Consider the following 17,615-nt stretch of genomic DNA (forward strand, 5'->3'; position numbering starts at 1 on the left):
CCTCTTTTTCCACAGTAGGTTCCCAAGGGGCAGAGAGATCAATTAGCATTTCTTATATGCTCTCAGGTGCCTCCATTTTCACCACCTATACAGCAGGTTCCCCGGGAGTAGAAAAACCTTTCGACAGTTCAGGTGTGGTTGGACACAATATGTCACTCCTGTTGCACTTGCACAGTACTGACCCCTTCACCTCTCCCCCTCTATCTCCTGGTAAACAGCAGCAATATGTGGTGTGGTGCTGTTGCTCACCTGACCTCAAGCCAGTCATATTGTTGCTAAATAGATACTACTGCGAAAGGAAGGTAAACAGCATTTCCATGAGCTCTGGCACCCATCACGGTGTCCTGTGTACCAGAAGCGGTTTAATCATGTGGACAAATGCTGGCTCCCTCTGCCTGAAAGCGGAGATTAGTGCCGTACCCCATAATCAAATTCAACTGGACTTAACCACCCAGGGGTCCTTTACCTTTTACCTTTTTATTTATTGCTGCTTACCAGGAAATAGACTGGTCATCATACAATGGGCCCAGAATAACCAGAATCTAAGGTCATCACCGTGTGTGTCCTATAGCAAAATTTGAACAAACTTTTGGAGGTTTCTGTGAATGGAGACATTTGTGGGATTTTGCTAAGATTTGTAAAATTCCTCAGGTCTGAAGCAACACTTGAGGCGAATGTAGATATAGCTCCTCAGGCAATGAATCTGAAGAATTTTGAGAGAAAAGGAGTATCAGTCAGACATGTCTCAAAAAGGTTTAATGCATCCCTGTGGAAAGTCATTATTCGAACACTTTCCAAAACTTGCTTTTTTGTTTCTTAGAGCAGTGTTTCCCAACCTTTTTTGGGCAAAGGCACACTTGTTTCATGAAAAAAATCTCGAGGCACACCACCATGCCAGATGGGGAAAGGTCACTTTTTACTTATGTAAAAAAAAATAAAAAAATAGTAACAGCATAGAAGGTAATGGTTATCTCTTTGATGTCTGATGGGAGGGCATTCCACAGGGCGGGCGCCACTACTGAGAAGGCCCTCTGCCTGGTTCCCTGTAACCTCACTTTTCACAGTGAGGGAATTGCCAGAAGGCCCTTGGCACTGGATCTCAGTGTCTGGGCTGAACGATGGTGGCGGAGACGCTACTTCAGGTATACTGGACCGAAACCGCTTAGGGCTTTAAAGGTCAGCACCAACACTTTGAATTGTGCTCGGAAAGGTACTGGGAGCCAATGTAGGTCTTTCAAAACTGTCGTTACGTGGTCTCGGCGGCAGGTAGCAGCGCTCACAGCTTACGGACTGCACCGTGTAACAGGTGTCTGGCCCAGCAGCCTAAGGCGGACAAGCCACTGAAACAGGCATTCAGAATCCATTCATTTCATAAAACCTGCAGGGCTCAATCTCTGTGTTTGTGTATGTGTGTGTTTCTGTTTTGCCCAAGGGTCTGGGGGTGGGAGAGAGCTCTTTAGCATGATGCTTTTAAAACAATTAAATTATCAACAAACAAACCTGATGATACGAATAGCAACGTCAGGTGCTACCGGGGGGGGAGGGGGCCTACTCGGAAGTAAATACTGCGTCCAGGCGCAATTAGCGCTGATTTAAGGTGCACCAAGACTGCCTAAAAACCTCACCAAAGATATGCAACAAAGCGCTTCGTTGCAGAGGGGAGAGTTTGTGCACCGTGGAGGCTGGAGGGCTTCTATTCTACATGCGGGGGTTGGGGGGCGAGGAAAATGTGCTCCGTGGGGGGGCGGGGAAGGCAAGAAAAGGAGCTGAGCTCTAACTATAGGCTCCCACGCTTGAGCACGCCCGACTCGGTGGGGCGGACCACCCTCTCTCCTGGAGGAGGAGGAGGAAGAGGAGGAGGAGATTCCCATCCACGGCGTGGCCTCCCGCGCTCCTGAACGGGAAATCTCTGCAGCCCAAGACTCTCCACGAGGCAGCTCCTCCCTTCCTGCCTTGAGCCACCGCCAGCCGCGCCCCCCTCCCCAGTTATCTGCTGCCTGCCAAGCCCCGCCCCTCTTCATTGTCCTCCCCTTCTGTTTATTCCCCTTCCTCCATCCCTCGCTTTTTTCCCTCTCTTTCCTTTTTTTAAAAAAATATTTTCTCTTCCTCTTCTTTTTTCCCACCCTTTCTTTTTTCTCTTTCTCCCCCCCCTCCCCGCCCTCCTGGGTTAAAGGATTTGAGCAATGGGTCTGGAGGTAGAGCTCATCGGAGGATTAGCCCGACTCGCCCGCCTCCCTCCCACGGCACACTAGGCAACGTCCGGCGGCACACTAGTGTGTCGCGGAACACCGGTTGGGAAACACTGTCTTAGAGTGACTATTAATCTCTTGCAAATTCATAATAAACCTGTTTTTTGTTGCCAGTGCTATAAAAAGCAGAGATTGCATTCATGCCAGGTAGGATATTGGCAGAACACGACTAATTACAACAGAAATTTCAAAAGTATGCATTAATTTTTGTACATTGCAAAACTGTAAATTTCAGTTCCTTCTAATCTCCTCTCTGTTCCATGCATTTTAAAACTACACTGCTCTGTGATGTTCCTAAAGCTGACCACGAGATGTCACTACTAGCTAAGCATCAACAGTAAAGCATCACAAGAAATCAGGGGCCCAATCCAGTTAAATGTCTGTAAAGACAGCAGAGCCTCTGTTTCTTTTTTATCATCAGCAGGGTAAACTGTGTAGACTTCTTGTGTGCATGATCTCAAAAAAAAAAAAAAAAAAGGCAACGTATTATTATTTTTGGACGTATAATGGGATAGATGTGGGACAGAAACGATAGTTCTGATAGGAATGACTGAGCGAGGACAAGACTGTGCTCGGCAAATAAAAAGATTTCAGACCATCGTGTTGGTAAATTACCTGGACTCATGCTGAATGGTGGAACTGATTGATTCACAGTATACGTAGATATTCTGTCATGCTTGTCAGCCTCAGGCAGTATAAGACATAAAGACATTCATTACGGCATATTGAGGTGGAGGATAGGGTGTAAAATAGGCAGTGATCCATGGCTTTATGTATAGAATTCTCAGGTCATAACTTCCTCCCCAGCCCAGTACTTCTAAAAATAATTACTGAAGCAGCTCCTGATCCCTCCCCCTTCCACCATGCTGGGATTTTGATCCACTGTTCCCTCTAATGCCGGAATCGCCTGCTGAATGCTTCAATATATATATTTTTGCTACATAAAGGGGTCTGCAGGATGAAGAGCCTGGCATTTTTGGTGGCACACGTGAATGTTATATGTGTCTGCACAGCCTAGCATGCCTTCCCTTCTGCCAAAAGCTGCTCCTCTCCACCTACTCTCTAGGTGGCTGGGGAAAGGAAGCAGGCCTCTTCCAAAATGACAACCATCCAATTTGCTCTTTTTGCCTTAGTTTTTCAGTAAATTTAAACAGGTGACCATTCCTGCCACCCACACCAATCTTTTCTGACAAATGAAACCAGGCTGACTGGGGAAGCAGAGCGTGAGAGAAGAGGTGATGGAGAGCATTGTGGCTGGTGATACTGGAGCCACTCAGGTCCAAAAGAACCAAGAGGGCCACATTTTCCTGCTGCATTACTGAGCCACCAAAAATTTATCGCAAACTGAATTCAAATCAATGGTCTGTAATTCAGCCATGTAATGGCAAAGGTGTCTCCTAGTCCTTTTCTTGTTGAACTCCATTGTTTCATGGGTATTGAACATGGTAAAAGGTAAAGGTAAAGGACCCCTGACAATTAAGTCCAGTTGCAAACGACTCTGGGGTTGCGGTGCTCATCTCGCTTTATTAGCCGAGAGAGACGAAGTTTGTCCACAGAGTTTTTCTGGGTCATGTGGCCAGCATGACTAAGACACTTCTGGAAAACCATTTACCTTCCCGCTGGAGTGGTGCCTGTTTATCTACTTGCACTTTGACATGCTTTCAAACGGCTAGGTTGACAGGAGCTGTGACCGCGTAACGGGAGCTCACCCTGTCACAGGGATTCGAACCGCCAAACTTTCGATCGACAAGCCCTAGGCTCAGTGGTTTAGACCACAGCACCACCTGCGTCCCTATCAAGCATGGTAACCACAAACAATTGTTTACTACAGCTCCCATCATCCCTGACAATTAGCAATGATGATGGGAGTTGGGATTTCATAGCATAGCAAGCGGGGATGGCCACAAGGGCTAACTCTGTGAGATTCCAATGATAGAATTAAGGAAATTATGTATGAAAAATAATTGCTGTTCTACTGAGCTGCAGCCCCTCTTGTCTGCCATTGGTCCCTTCTTCCCCACCCAAGACCAAAATGCATATCCAGTATAAATATACTAAGCAAAACAGTCCTCTGTTCAATATTTTAAATATGCACATGTCTTTTCTCTCTCACCAATAGGTTTTAGACTACTTCTTTTAAGTCCTTGATCTGACGTTGTATTTTGCATTCCTCTTTATTGTAGCCATTGGACTTTGAAACAAAGAAGGCATACACTTTTAAAGTAGAGGCATCAAATGTGCATCTTGACCATCGCTTCCATTCTGTGGGCCCATTCAAGGATACTGCTACGGTGAAGATCAATGTGTTGGACATGGACGAACCGCCCATTTTCAGCAAACCTTTGTACACTATGGAGGTTTATGAAGATACTCCGGTCGGGACCATTATTGGAGCTGTTACTGCCCAGGACCTTGATATTGGCAGCAGTGTCGTCAGGTGAGAAAATGCTCCTTGTCTTCCCAAGTTCAGTGATGTATAAATACATAAAGCAACATTAACCTCAGAAGCAGTTAATTCTGTTTTCAAAACGAGGGACCAGCAGTTTGGTCCTTCTCCAAGAAAACAAAAATTCGGTGAATCCAGAGCACTTATAATCTGGAGAAACCTTCTAGATCCCACACTTCAAGTGTAGTAGAATGACAAAGGTTCCCCAAGTCCTGGAGGCCAAAAGAAAGGGTTCCAGTCTAAAACAGTGTATGTCTGTACAATGTTTAACAAATGGAAGGAGGTGACCCATGTGGTAAGATATGGCAGAGGTAAGATGAGGCCATTTGCCTCAGGCGGAAGATCCATCCCCTGCCTTCGTGCTACTGCCAGCCCCACTGGGGCTTTCATGCCACCAGGACTGCTGCACCTGCTGTGCCCTCACAGCTGTGCCATGTTGACAGCACAGCCATAGGTGAGGGCACAGTTGCAATGATGGGGCTGGCAGCAGCACAGCAGCAGAGGCAGGGATGCAGATCTGTGGGCAGGGAGTGAAAGGGAGTGGCGGCTTCAGCACATTTTGCTCACAGTGACAAAACGTCCTGGGCTGGCCCTGAATTTTGGGAATCCCCAAACTAGCTTCTGTTGATTTCTTATACATGACCATTCTGGTCACCCTCAAACCATGGATTGGAATGACCTGCAAAGGGATTAAACAGGATGGAGCAAAGCTATGAGGGAGTGTCAATGTTATTCCAGGGATGGAATAAGCTGATCAGCCCATCCCTCAAATAAGTCCAGCTCTCAAATAATTCCAGCTTCCTCCCAAAACTCCCATTTTCTGAACATTTATGCATCATCTTCCTCTTCTACATTTGCCTCCCCTTTTCTCTCTTTCCCCAATTTTTATTTTTAGTTTGCAATCCCCACAGGTCAGGAATCTGGTTCTTTAATTCTTTAAAATGCCATGTAGCATGTGAATGACATCTGCTAATAATGTCACTAATAATAATCCCAAATAAGTATTTGAGTAAATGTGCTTCGGCACAAATGTAATTCAATTTAGGATTAGGATGCTTAGAAATGCCACTTTTCTGACTACAAAATATCTACCTGAAAATATTTATAATAAATCTGGATTTCAAGGGATGAGGCTAGGTTATTGGCTTTACATGCTCTGGCTCATTGGCAATGTTTAACCCTCTTATTGTGAAAATGAACAATCAATGGCTTAAGATACAGTGCCTCATTCAAATTTAAATAATAAGCTGTCCAACAGAGAACCAGGTGCTTATGGTTGATGAAAGCAAGGCAATTCTTAAATATCACTTCAGTAAATTGGCTTATGACGAACATGCCACGTGGCTTCCACTGAGTGCAAGATGGCTAGCTGTTGGGTCTCAGTTTTCGAGTGTTTTGGAATTTGAACTGTTTTCCAGAACGGAGTACCAAGGTACCACTGTAGTAGATCTAGATACAAGATGTAGGGGAAACTCACATAGAGCCTATAAGATGTTCTCTCCTATGGATCAGGAGGGTCGAGGTGGAATGGAAGTCAGCATGGTTCAAATACACCAGAAGAGCCAATCTGGTGCTCTGACCAGCATATTTGCACAATGCCAACCTCTCCACTGGTCCCTCACTCCCCCCCCCAGTAAGGAACAGTGACCTAGCTGCCGAGAAGCTAGCCTATTGATTCCACCTCACCTGGCAAGCCCCTTCTGGAACCTTGTATTGGTCTAAATCCCCAACATGGGGAGAAAGTAGCTAACGAACGAGGCTGTAGCATGTTCGTTTGAAAGCGGCACCTTCCAATCTGTCCCTTAAAACAACAGAGATTTAAAACTGGATAGCCACAGAGGGGGAAAGAAACCACAGTGATGGTCAATGATCAAAGGCATGGCATCACCCTAACTGACTCTAGCTTGGAAATGGTTGTCTGAAAGCTGACGCCTGAAAAATGCTGAAGGGCTTTTGATTAGGAAATTGCTTTTTACAGCAATTGGACTTTACCAATTGGTAGGGTGAGCGTTGTTCCCGGACGGGAGGAAGGAAGTCAAATGACACCGAGGGTTGGTTCAGAGAAAGAGTTTACCCTGCTCTCCGGAGAGCAGAAGGCACTTGCGTGGTCAGCTCACAGCAAGTCCAAAGAAATGAGAAATTTCATGCAGTATATATCCTCCAGGCACCCTCCCCCCTTTCCCAGGAATCCAGCCACGTCAGCTTATACACGCAGGTTGACATCACAGATGTTCCTGCTCCAGTACTTTTAACCATAAAAGGGTGTTCCTCTTCCTGTACTCTTGACCATATAAGGGTATTCCTGTTCCGGCACTCTTATCTTGGGGTAAGAAGGTCACCAACTCTCCTGGCGCTGTTCCCGGACTAGGTCTGCACATCAGAGTGTGGTCTTTGTGGTCAGGATATAAGATAAGACCCAGACGCGCCATCCCTGCTCTACTGGAACAGTCAAGGCCATACATTGCCGTCACGGACTGATAAAGGAGAGCACTTTGTTTATACAGCTGGGTTCCTGTTATGCATTTGCTCAACAGCTCGAGTTAATGCATTTTAGAAATGCTCCCTTGGAGAAGGAAAAATGCGGATTTTGGGGCCCGTTCCAGACTGACTACACAGTCAGGTCTTTAGATTTGGGAAACCCATTCCTTCATTACCAGCCATGTTTAATGTGCAGGTGGAGAAAAGACAGGGCTTTTGGGGTCATTATGGTGGCCACAAAAGGCCTTCTTTACAGTTGTTTTACACCACCCAGTTTCAAGTGAACATCACTGCAGTCATAAGGACTAGAATCTTGATTTTTTTAAAAAAAAAATGAAGGCTGTTTTTTTCCTTAGGATAAATAACGAGGGCACTTCTTGGTGCACATAAATGAACTCTGAAGGTTTCAAAAGGTCTGTAGGTTTTGGCTGCACTCTTGCATTTTTTTTTGCAGAAAATGCCTTTGGTGCTTTAATATGTAGGAGTGCTGATTCGGAGATACTGCAGTTTATTTATTTGAAAAGGATAATTGTCAAGACCCCCATTTCCTATTTATTAAGCTGATCCTGCTTATTTATCTATTGGCCTAACAGAAGGAAAGAAAATATATGCAGTTGTTAGTTACTGATGTATTAGACTTCAGTGCTCCATAAGGTTTATCTCCTCTAATTGAAACTAAAAAGTCAATAAACAGAAGTTAGCAAAAGCATAAATTAGTTGCAAACAGTTGTGTGTGCTTACAACTTCCAAGTGTGTCTTACAACCATTATGCTGTGTTAGCTTTTTAAAACCTAGTTTGCCTTGTCAGGGTAAATAATGGCCTGTGTCACTTTAATAATATTTTAAAGAAAGAACTTGCAAAGCATAATGCAGTTGAGGGGGACTGGAAAATAGGTCTTTAAGAAGACAGTGGAAGACAATAAGTGTTCTCGTATGCAATAGGCAATATAATGTGCTGTGCAGTATAGTTTCATTGCAAATTAATTCATTTTCTCTGAGATGTTTTCCAGGCACAGTTTTAGCCATCACAATGCCTATTACACAAATCTGTAATCTGCAAAACAATGGAGACAGGAACAAAAGATAAATCTGTGCTTTGTGCAGCAGAAGGCACAACTCCAGAGAACAAAGCAGTTCAAAGCAGCTCACATTAGCAGAAGTAACACTAGTCCTGGCAATTTATTACACTTTATCAGGCAAAAAAGGGACTTTCAAATCTGTTAGCTTTGACATATGGGGATCAGAAGATAATAGCTAAATGATAGCAGAAAGGAAATCCACTTATTTAAAGAATAGAGAAGGAGGAAAACTGTTTTGCAGAAAGTCATCGAGAATGCTGAGGTTTATTTTTCTTGTTTGGATAGAATCAAAGCAGTCAAAGTTTCAGCGAAGGAACGAGTTTATTGGGTGAAGATCAAAGCTGTCAGGAATATAGAAATAGAGAGGCAAGCACTGAATGAAGAAGAAATTGAGAAATCCTGAGAGGATGTGTACCAGATGCATGAGGCAGCTTCACTTCACAATTTAAGGATTTGGGAGACTCAGAATTTAGTTGTTCCGTATTGTCTGTGGCATCCAGTTAATATGTCCCATCAGTGCAAGGATTTACACTTATATAATGGAACTTCCCTCCTATCTCTCCCAACCCCGTGGTGGCTTTAGGGGAGTGTGACCAGTTTACCAGCACTGGGCACTGAGCTGAATGTGTCACAGAGGGACCTGCAACAATGACTTAACACAGGAGGCAGGCAGGAGGGCTGCTGAAATTCAATAGCCCAAAGTCTATTGATTAGGTGAAACCCTAGAACAGATTTAGGTAAGTGCAGAGGGAGGGGAAAGAGGAATTTCACTGTGCAAGCTTAAAGGTAAAGGACCCCTGGATGGCTAAGTCCAGTCAAAGGCAACTATGGGGTTGCAGCGCTCATCTCGCTTTCAGGCCGAGGGAGCTTGCGTTTGTCCACAGACAGCTTTCTGGGTCATGTGTGCAGCATGACTAAACTGCTTCTGGCGCAACAGGACACTGTGACGGAAACCAGAGTGCACAGAAGTGCTGTTTACCTTCCCACTGCCGCAGTACCTATTTATCTACTTGTACTGGTGTGCTTTCAGACTGCTAGGTTGGCAGGAGCTGGGACAGAGCAACGGGAGCTCACCCCATCATGGGGATTTGAACTGCCAACCTTCTGATCGGCAAGCCCAAAAGGCTCAGTGGTTTAGACCACAGCGCCACCTGCATCCCTTAAAGCTTAAAGCCTTTCACTGATGGAGCACATTGGATCCTGCCCACAGGATCCATGTGTAGCCTCTGACATGCAGCCCTCTACACCAATAGGATAGAATTAAAAAGGGCCTTTGTGTACATAATCTGTAGTAGTTGGTACTTGGGAATGCAAAAATAATTTTTTAAAAAATGCTGAAATTGCAGAAATCCCCATAGATTTATGTTCCTAGTGAACAAGATACATTTTCCCGTGTTATTTTGTATGAATAAATGAGATTGCATGGGCAAAGCAGCTGTTTTCATGGAACTCAATGTATACTCAGCTCATTCATTATTCAGGCATCATTCAGATGCCTGTATCATTCACTGGAAATCATGTCAAAACATCTGTGATGTTATTAAAACAGAGGACATGAGTCTGTCTTCCCACCCCCACCCCACTTTCTGAGTCAAGCATCATTGCCCCCATAACCCAGCCGCCTGTGAAACATTAGAATTGAATAAGCATTTTCAAAGATCAACATTTCTTGATAAACCGTTTAGCTCATTATGAGAAATGAAAAGCCGACAATGGAGATGACAGGAGCATTTGTTAAGCAAAAGCACAGCGCATCTTAGAAGGGCAAGGCGAGGAGCAATGAAATGTGTAGACAACAGTTAGGAAGTGCTTCTTAATCGGATTGCAGCGAATCTCTCTCTCTCCCCCCCCCCACTTGTGTAGAGCTGTTTGGTAAAGCAGGAATATGAAATGTACTGCTATTTTGGAAGCATTAGCTGCTTTAGGTTTTCTCACTCCCTGCAGGACAATCCATGTAAATTAGTTTTGCATCCTGTCAAATCAATAATTGCTTTGCTCATTGGGCCCTCACAGTAAAATGGTGTTTGTTCAGGTCAGCAGAACTGGCGACATATCTCTTGCCATTGCAAGCAGCAGGGAAAGAAAGCAAACAAATCGTCTCGTTTGGATTTGAGCATTCAAAAACTTGGTGTCTGCCTGAGTGATGAAAGAGTATTTTCATGTGCAGACCCGTGCACTTCTTAGCCTATGTAAATGCAAAAACACCCAACAATATGGGCCTAAGCCAGGCAGTGATGGCTATTGTCCATTGGGGCTGGTACAGCGGAAAGGAGGCCAACAGTAGGGGGAGCCAGAGCAAATGACAGGCAGAGGCAACTCATTCTAGTTTTGCCTCCATTCTCTTTTTTTTAAAAAAGTTTTTATTTGATTTTACAAATTCTTCCACACAGATGTTATTACAAATATTAGAATTGCACAAGGTTGTTCTGAATCCCGAAACTTCCCCCTCCCCTTTGTGGGTCTTTGAATCACTTTTTTAACTGCATGTTGTAAGTCCATCTATTTTACCATCCTCCATTATATCTAAAGTGTATGTGTCATTGCAATAATTATTTAAAGCCTGCCAAAGAGTTCAAAGAGTTCAAGTGGGATGCGGGTGGCGCTGTGGGTTAAACCACAGAGCCTAGGACTTGCTGCTCAGAAGGTCAGTGGTTCGAATCCCTGCGATGGCGTGACCTCCCGTTGCTCGGTCCCTGCTCCTGCCAACCTACCAGCAAGTCCTAGGCTCTGTGGTTTAACCCACAGCACCACCTGCGTCCCTAAGCAGAAGTACCACGCCCTGAACTGGTTGTAAGAAAGCAGGCAGGTGGGGAGCAGCTGAAGGCCAGTTGTGGTTGGTGGGGAAATACTCCAATTGCTCAAAGGGGTCAGCCGCTACTAACATTGGGTGAAATAATTGCAATGTTCCTCTCTCACCTCAGTGACAAATTACTCTTCAAGCATAGGCTCCCCAGTGACAGCCATTGTGAAATTAGCACAATCCTTCGGGAAGTTCTCCTGCATGTGTCTCATTAGAGTGCCACAAAAGAACACAGTAGCGGCATGTTGTCAAACAGAGCACGGATCAAGTTTTGTTTTCCCAGCAGGTTGGGAGGTGGTTAGAATTTTAACATAAGCATACATAAAGCAAAAGGCAGCTGTTTGTATATATGCATGTATTTCTCAGGTTTTCTTCAACTATAGATACCATTGAGCATTGAAAGAAAACCAATTGGGCAGCGGAACCGCATGGTTCCAGATGGTAAACTGTCACTTTATGTTAGACCATTGGTAGGCAAACTAAGGTCTGGGTCTGGATCCGGCCCAATCGCCTTCTAAATCCAGCCTGCAAACAATCCAAGAATCAGTGTGTTTTTACTTGAGTAGAATGTGTTCTTTAACTTAAAATGCATCTCTGGGTTATTTGTAGGGCATAGGAATTCGTTCATTCCCCCCCAAAAAATATAGCCCCATCCCCCACAAGGTCTGAGGGACAGTGGACTAGCCCCCTGCTGAAAAATTTTGCTGAAATGTTTCCCCTAGCACCCAAGTTTTATGAAAAAGGAAGGCATGAAAGGATTTTAAATGGGCCACAATAACCATTATTTGCTAGCCCACCCTACAATAATCCATATAACAACAGTTCATAGAGCTGGACTTCCAGATCCTCTGTCAGAGCAAACATGAGTGTTAACAGCATGAGTAATGTTAATCCATCACCAAATAGGTACTCACAGTTTGTTATGGCTCTCTCAGCGGCATCTGCTGTAATTTTTGCCTAGCAGAAGATAGTGGAAGGGTGAAATAGAATTCGTATTAAATTACAGTTAACATTCCACATTCTGTATTTGTAAGGCAAAACATAATCCACAATCCTATTTGCTTTGGAGGTGCCAACTCAGTTCCTACCCACTTGCTAGAGCCAATTTGTATTTAATATATTTTTTTCATGATTTTGGACAGTTGCGTAAGCCACTGTTTGAGAAATGAGACGCTGAAGTCAATACAGGAACTGAGAAATCATTTGTTTTTGGATCTGAGAGGATTAACTCTAAAAGATTTCCAGAAACTTTTTCTTACTTGGGATATTGGGAAATTGTGGCACTTTTGTGGAGCTCATATTTTTTATGAGCTAAACCGGAGTAATGTTGAGGCACAATGGATAATCGTGCCCAAGCCCACAAAACAAAAAAATCCAGATTTTGACTGTAACTGTGTGTCTTACCTTTGTGTGAGATCTGTTCTGTGATACTTAGTCTCTCTTTGATAATCTCCCATATCCCATAAGAGTAGTAGGAGACACTTGCCTTACCCAAGCCATTTAACAACAACAACAAAAAAAAACAATTTATTATTTATACCCCACCCATCTGGCTGGGTTTCCCCAGCCACTTAGGTCAGCTTCTAGCAAAATACTAAAAATAATAAAATGTTGGACATTGAAAAGTTCCCTGAACATCCTTCAGATGTTTTCTAAAAGTTGTGTAATTCTTTATCTCCCTGACATCTGATGGGAGATAAGCTTTTTCATATCCTCTCTAATAAGTTAAAACTGAACTACCTCCTGAAATCTCAACACAGTAGTTTGTTTTCAAAAGAGCACAACCTATGACAACCTCTAAGGTTCTCAATGTTATAGAACTTGAGAGATAGATTTGTATGTCTGGCTTTTCAGGAGGTTTTCTATTTATTTATTTGCAGCATTTTATCCCGCCTCTCTATAAAAGGCAGTTTACAATCAACAGCATAAATCAGTGTAGCTTTAATCTATAAAATAATCATAAAACAGCAATAAACAATGAAAGTACATGGTGAAGCATGCTTACCGTGGTGGGAAATCACCATTGGTTCATTGCCTCGCGGAGTCAATAAACAAGGCATTGAGGCAAAACTTCAAGCTTTATTCCTGGCCAAGAATTGTGTCCTTCCAACCTCACAGTTCAGGCAGAAGACACCAAACATACCCATCTATAAGCTTTCATAAATAGGTAACAAGATACAAATGTAACTATTCACACATGACACCGTTTTCCATATGACACTCATTTACAGATTGCACTCTTTCTTTTCACTTTATTGCAACTTTGCTATACTGTGATCGTTGTTTTTCCACAACATTTCTAAGTTACTATGAATACAGTCAGCAAAACAAGTGTTCAAATTGGATTTATGAAGAGCATTAACAAATATACATTAAAAAGGTTTGTTCTAAACTTTGATGGTCTTGGGGGTGGGCGGTGGGGAAGCGAAGAAGGCATGCACTCCAAAACACAAATTTGAACGACCAAAATACAGTCAAATATTATTATACAGTATATTTTTGGTTAACTGTTTTCTCAAGTCCATCTTTCTTTATTCCTTTATTTAGCTTTCCAACTTGGGATTGAAGCAGTCATTGCTTCTTCATTATAAATCAGGGAAACCAGAGTAGCAAAACTGATTATACCTCACCAACTGCTATTATGATAGCTAAGCATTGCTATTTCCTTCTTGTTTTTCTTTCTTTCCCCGAAACACATCTGCAGGTACTTCATAGACTGGAAGAATGATGTGGACAGCTACTTTACTATAGATGAAATGGAAGGAACTATTGCCACAAATGAATTGCTGGACAGAGAGACCACTGCACAGTACAATTTTTCCATAATTGCCAGTAAAGTCAGTAAGTATGGCAGGAAAAGACTCATCCAATATTCTCTTTCCTACATGGTTTGTTCATTTTATGCAAGGTCACATTTGGCCCATTTGGGGGTGGGAAGGTAAAATATATATTTATTTCGTGCGGTTCATGCAGTAATAATTTTGTGTCTCTGCTGTGTGCCAGTGTTTCATCCTTCAAACTCCATACTTCTATGATTCTATGAAATGACTTCCTAAGAGTCGTTAAAGGATTTATAGTTCTTGATTGGGCACTCTGGGCATGCTTTTGCAAAACCAATTGATCACAATTAAAGGTAAAGGGACCCCTGACCATTAGGTCCAGTTGTGACCGACTCTGGGGTTGCGGCGCTCATCTCGCTTTATTGGCCGAGAGAGCCGGCGTACAGCTTCCAGGTCATGTGGCCAGCATGACTAAGCCGCTTCTGGTGAACCAGAGCAGCCCATGGAAACGCCGTTTACCTTCCTGCCAGAGCGGTACCTATTTATCTACTTGCACTGATGTGCTTTCAAACTGCTAGGTTGGCAGGAGCAGGGACCGATCAACAATTAGATGTAGCTAAAAGCAGTGGAATGGAACCTCATCACGACTTGGTCAGTCAGTCAAGGGGACTTGGTTACAACAAGCTTATGCTGGACCTCTCAATACTGTAAACATATTTAATTATATGAAAATCTTGCTAGTTCAAGAACTTCAGTGGATGTCCTGCTTTAGTTATCCCAGTGATCCAGAACATTTGTTCCTGGAACTATATCTCATGTTCTCTCTTCCTGCTCTGCTTTCTTCTTCATCAGATAGTCAATAATGCCCAATTACATGATTCCCCCTCCCCTCTCTTTTTTTAAATATTTTTTTATTAATTTTCCAACACAAATTAGAAACAAAACAACACACACACATAGACAAACAAAAACATATAAACATGTATAATTTCAAAAACTCTTTTTCCTAAACCTTACTTCTCGGACTTCCCCTTACCTCCCCTTTTCTGCATCCCTGTTTTAAATTTCTTCAGCAACTCTTCACACCAATTAATTAATTACTTATTTTCTTTTTATGCTTCTTCTCATACATAATCAATTACAGCTGTAATTCTATATTTTCCTTTCCTTTGACATTTTAGCACTCATCAATTTTACAACAATTTTTGAGATTTACTTGAAATTTCTTCCAGTCTTCTTCCACCGTCTCTTTTTCTTGGTCACGGATTCTGCCAGTCATCTCCGCCAGTCCCATATAATCAATCACCTTTGTCTGCCATTCTTCCAGTGTGGGTAGTTCTTGTGTCTTCCAATACTTTGCTAAAAGGATCCTTGCTGCTGTGGTGGCGTACATAAAAAACGCCCTATCCTTCTTTAACACCAATTGGCCGACTATGCCCAAGAGAAATGCCTCTGGTTTCTTATGAAAAGTACATTTAAGTACTTTCTTAATTTCATTATAGATCATTTCCCAGAAGGCCTTAATCTTCAGGCAGGTCCACCAAAGGTGATAAAAGGTTCCTTCAGTTTCATTACATTTCCAGCATTTATTATTGGGCAAATGATAGATTTTTGCGAGCTTGGTTGGGGTCATGTACCACCTGTAGATCATTTTCATAATATTTTCTCTTAAAGCATTACATGCCGTAAATTTTATACCGGTGGTCCATAACTGTTCCCAATCCGCAAACATAATGTCATGACCAATATCTTGTGCCCACTTAATCATAGCTGATTTGACGGTCTCATCTAGTGTGTTCCATTTCAGCAGCAAGTTGTACATTCTTGATAAGTTCTTAGTATTGGGTTCTAACAGCTCTGTTTCTAGTTTGGATCTCTCCATCTGGAAGCCAATTTTCCTGTCCCCTCTCTGACCTTTTATTGCGGTCTTAATGTTGTACCTGATGAGTAAGTTGTGTGTGTTTTAAAAATAAATAGTGATCTTCAAATATCTGAAGGGTTATCACATTGAAGACGGAGCATACCTGTTTGCTCTTGCTCCAAAGGCCAGAACTGAAACCAGTGGGTAGAAATGACAGTGAAGGAAATTTCAGCTAAATATTTGAAGAAACCTAAAGTATGAGCCATTTGATAGTTTGAGGAGTGGGCTCCCTCCTTCAATGGAGGTCTTTAGGCAAAGGCTGTAGTTGTATCCTGCACAGCAGATCCTGTCCTGAAGATCAAATAAATGACCTTCTGAGTTTCTCCGTTATTTCCCATCATGGCCTCTTACGTCAATTTGAACACTTATCTCCAAATATGGAAAAATGTCAAGATTGCCCTCCCATTTGTAGTTATAAATAAAGCCCGCCATCTGGACTCCCGTCAACTCTCAGAAACTACAAATGAAATTGGACTTTGCCACTTTCCGTGGAGACTCAGATGAAGGTCAAGAGCAGGTGTCTACAGAATCAGCTGTGCCTGTCTCATCCCCAGAGCACTCTTGACAGTTGTTTCCTGAAAAGCATCTGTGGCTCTTTGAGATGGAGCATTATTTAGAACCAATGGTGATGCAAGGCTGATGCTTATCTCGCTGCTCTCTCAAAGCAAATAATCTTTACTAGGAGTGATTTGAAATTCTGTCGAGTCTCAAGAGATCAAGTTGGCTTTTTGCTACCAGAATAGATGCTGTGCAGCTTACGCTGATAAAGACAATGATGGGGAATATGTAAGAGAAATGAAGTGACAGATGAATGATTAGTTTTTCTTAGCAAGGCTGGCTGGCTGACTTTGGGCCATATAATACCAGATCAGAACACTCTGTCTAAAAAAGGCAAACTATAAAATAGTTTCCAGGGTTGGAAATTCTGTTTTGTTCTTTTTACCAAGTTCTTCCATTCAAAGCTATATTTATTTTTCCGTCATGACCTGGGTTTAGTTCTCTTGGAGGTGGTGAACCTGTGTCAAAATCTCCACCCTGTAGCATGCTGAATGTCAAAGAGGCATAATCTAGATGAGCCTTCCACCTGGCATGCCAAATTTCTGTGCTAAGGGATTTATTATTACAGTGGTACCTCAGGTTAAGTATTTAATTCGTTCCAGATGTCTGGACTTTACCTGAAACTGTTCTTAACCTGAAGCAACACTTTAGCTAATGGGGCCTCCTGCTGCCACTGCGCCGCTGGAGCACGATTTCTGTTCTCATCCTGAAGCAAAGTTCTTAACCTGAGGTAATATTTCTGGGTTAGTGGAGTCTGTAACCTGAAGCGTATGTAACCCGAGGTACCACTGTATTATTATTATTATTATTTATTTGTATAGAGGAGCAAAGGCTCAGCACATAGGTGGGAGAAGGAGTCTTGAGCAGAAGCCCATCTCCCTTTGTGGGAAGGCGTAGATGACCCCAGTCATCTGCACAATCCCATGACCCAGAAAAGTGCTGGCTAGTTAGGGCCTATGTAGATGTAGTTGCACATAGGGTTGGATTACAACTGTTAGTAATAAATAGCTCCCAGTTAAACCAGTGGGATTTAACTTGGGCTGCAAACCTAAATGCGTCCATACAGAAGTAAGTCCCATGGAATAAAATGGGGCTTTCTCCCAGAAAACTGAGGTTAGGATTGCAGTCTTAGTCATGGCTAACTTTTCACATTGATGTCTATGACGCTCAGCGTAAATTAATAGTGCAGAGTCTTCTTCAGTAAAAGAATAAAAGCTTTACTGAGTTAAAGTAAACTTGTTTGCAAATACAGTGGTACCTGGAGGTCCATTCATAATCTGAAACTGTTCTTAACCTGAAGCACC

At 42.8% G+C, this 17,615-nt stretch overlaps 1 protein-coding gene across 4 annotated transcripts in view; it reads left to right on the forward strand.

Moving 5' to 3' along the window:
• The window catches only part of CDH12 (cadherin 12), a 652,390-nt gene that overhangs the window by 619,869 nt on the left and 14,906 nt on the right, over positions 1–17,615 (forward strand). For all 4 annotated transcript variants that reach the window (XM_081918186.1, XM_081918185.1, XM_081918188.1 and 1 more), the window contains 2 exons: positions 4,433–4,686; positions 13,757–13,893. In XM_081918186.1, the coding sequence (XP_081774312.1) occupies positions 4,433–4,686; positions 13,757–13,893 (391 nt within the window). The remainder of the gene's footprint in view (positions 1–4,432; positions 4,687–13,756; positions 13,894–17,615) is intronic.

This window comes from Podarcis melisellensis (genome assembly GCF_964234715.1).
Source record: "Podarcis melisellensis genome assembly, chromosome: 7".
Taxonomy (NCBI): domain Eukaryota; kingdom Metazoa; phylum Chordata; class Lepidosauria; order Squamata; family Lacertidae; genus Podarcis; species Podarcis melisellensis.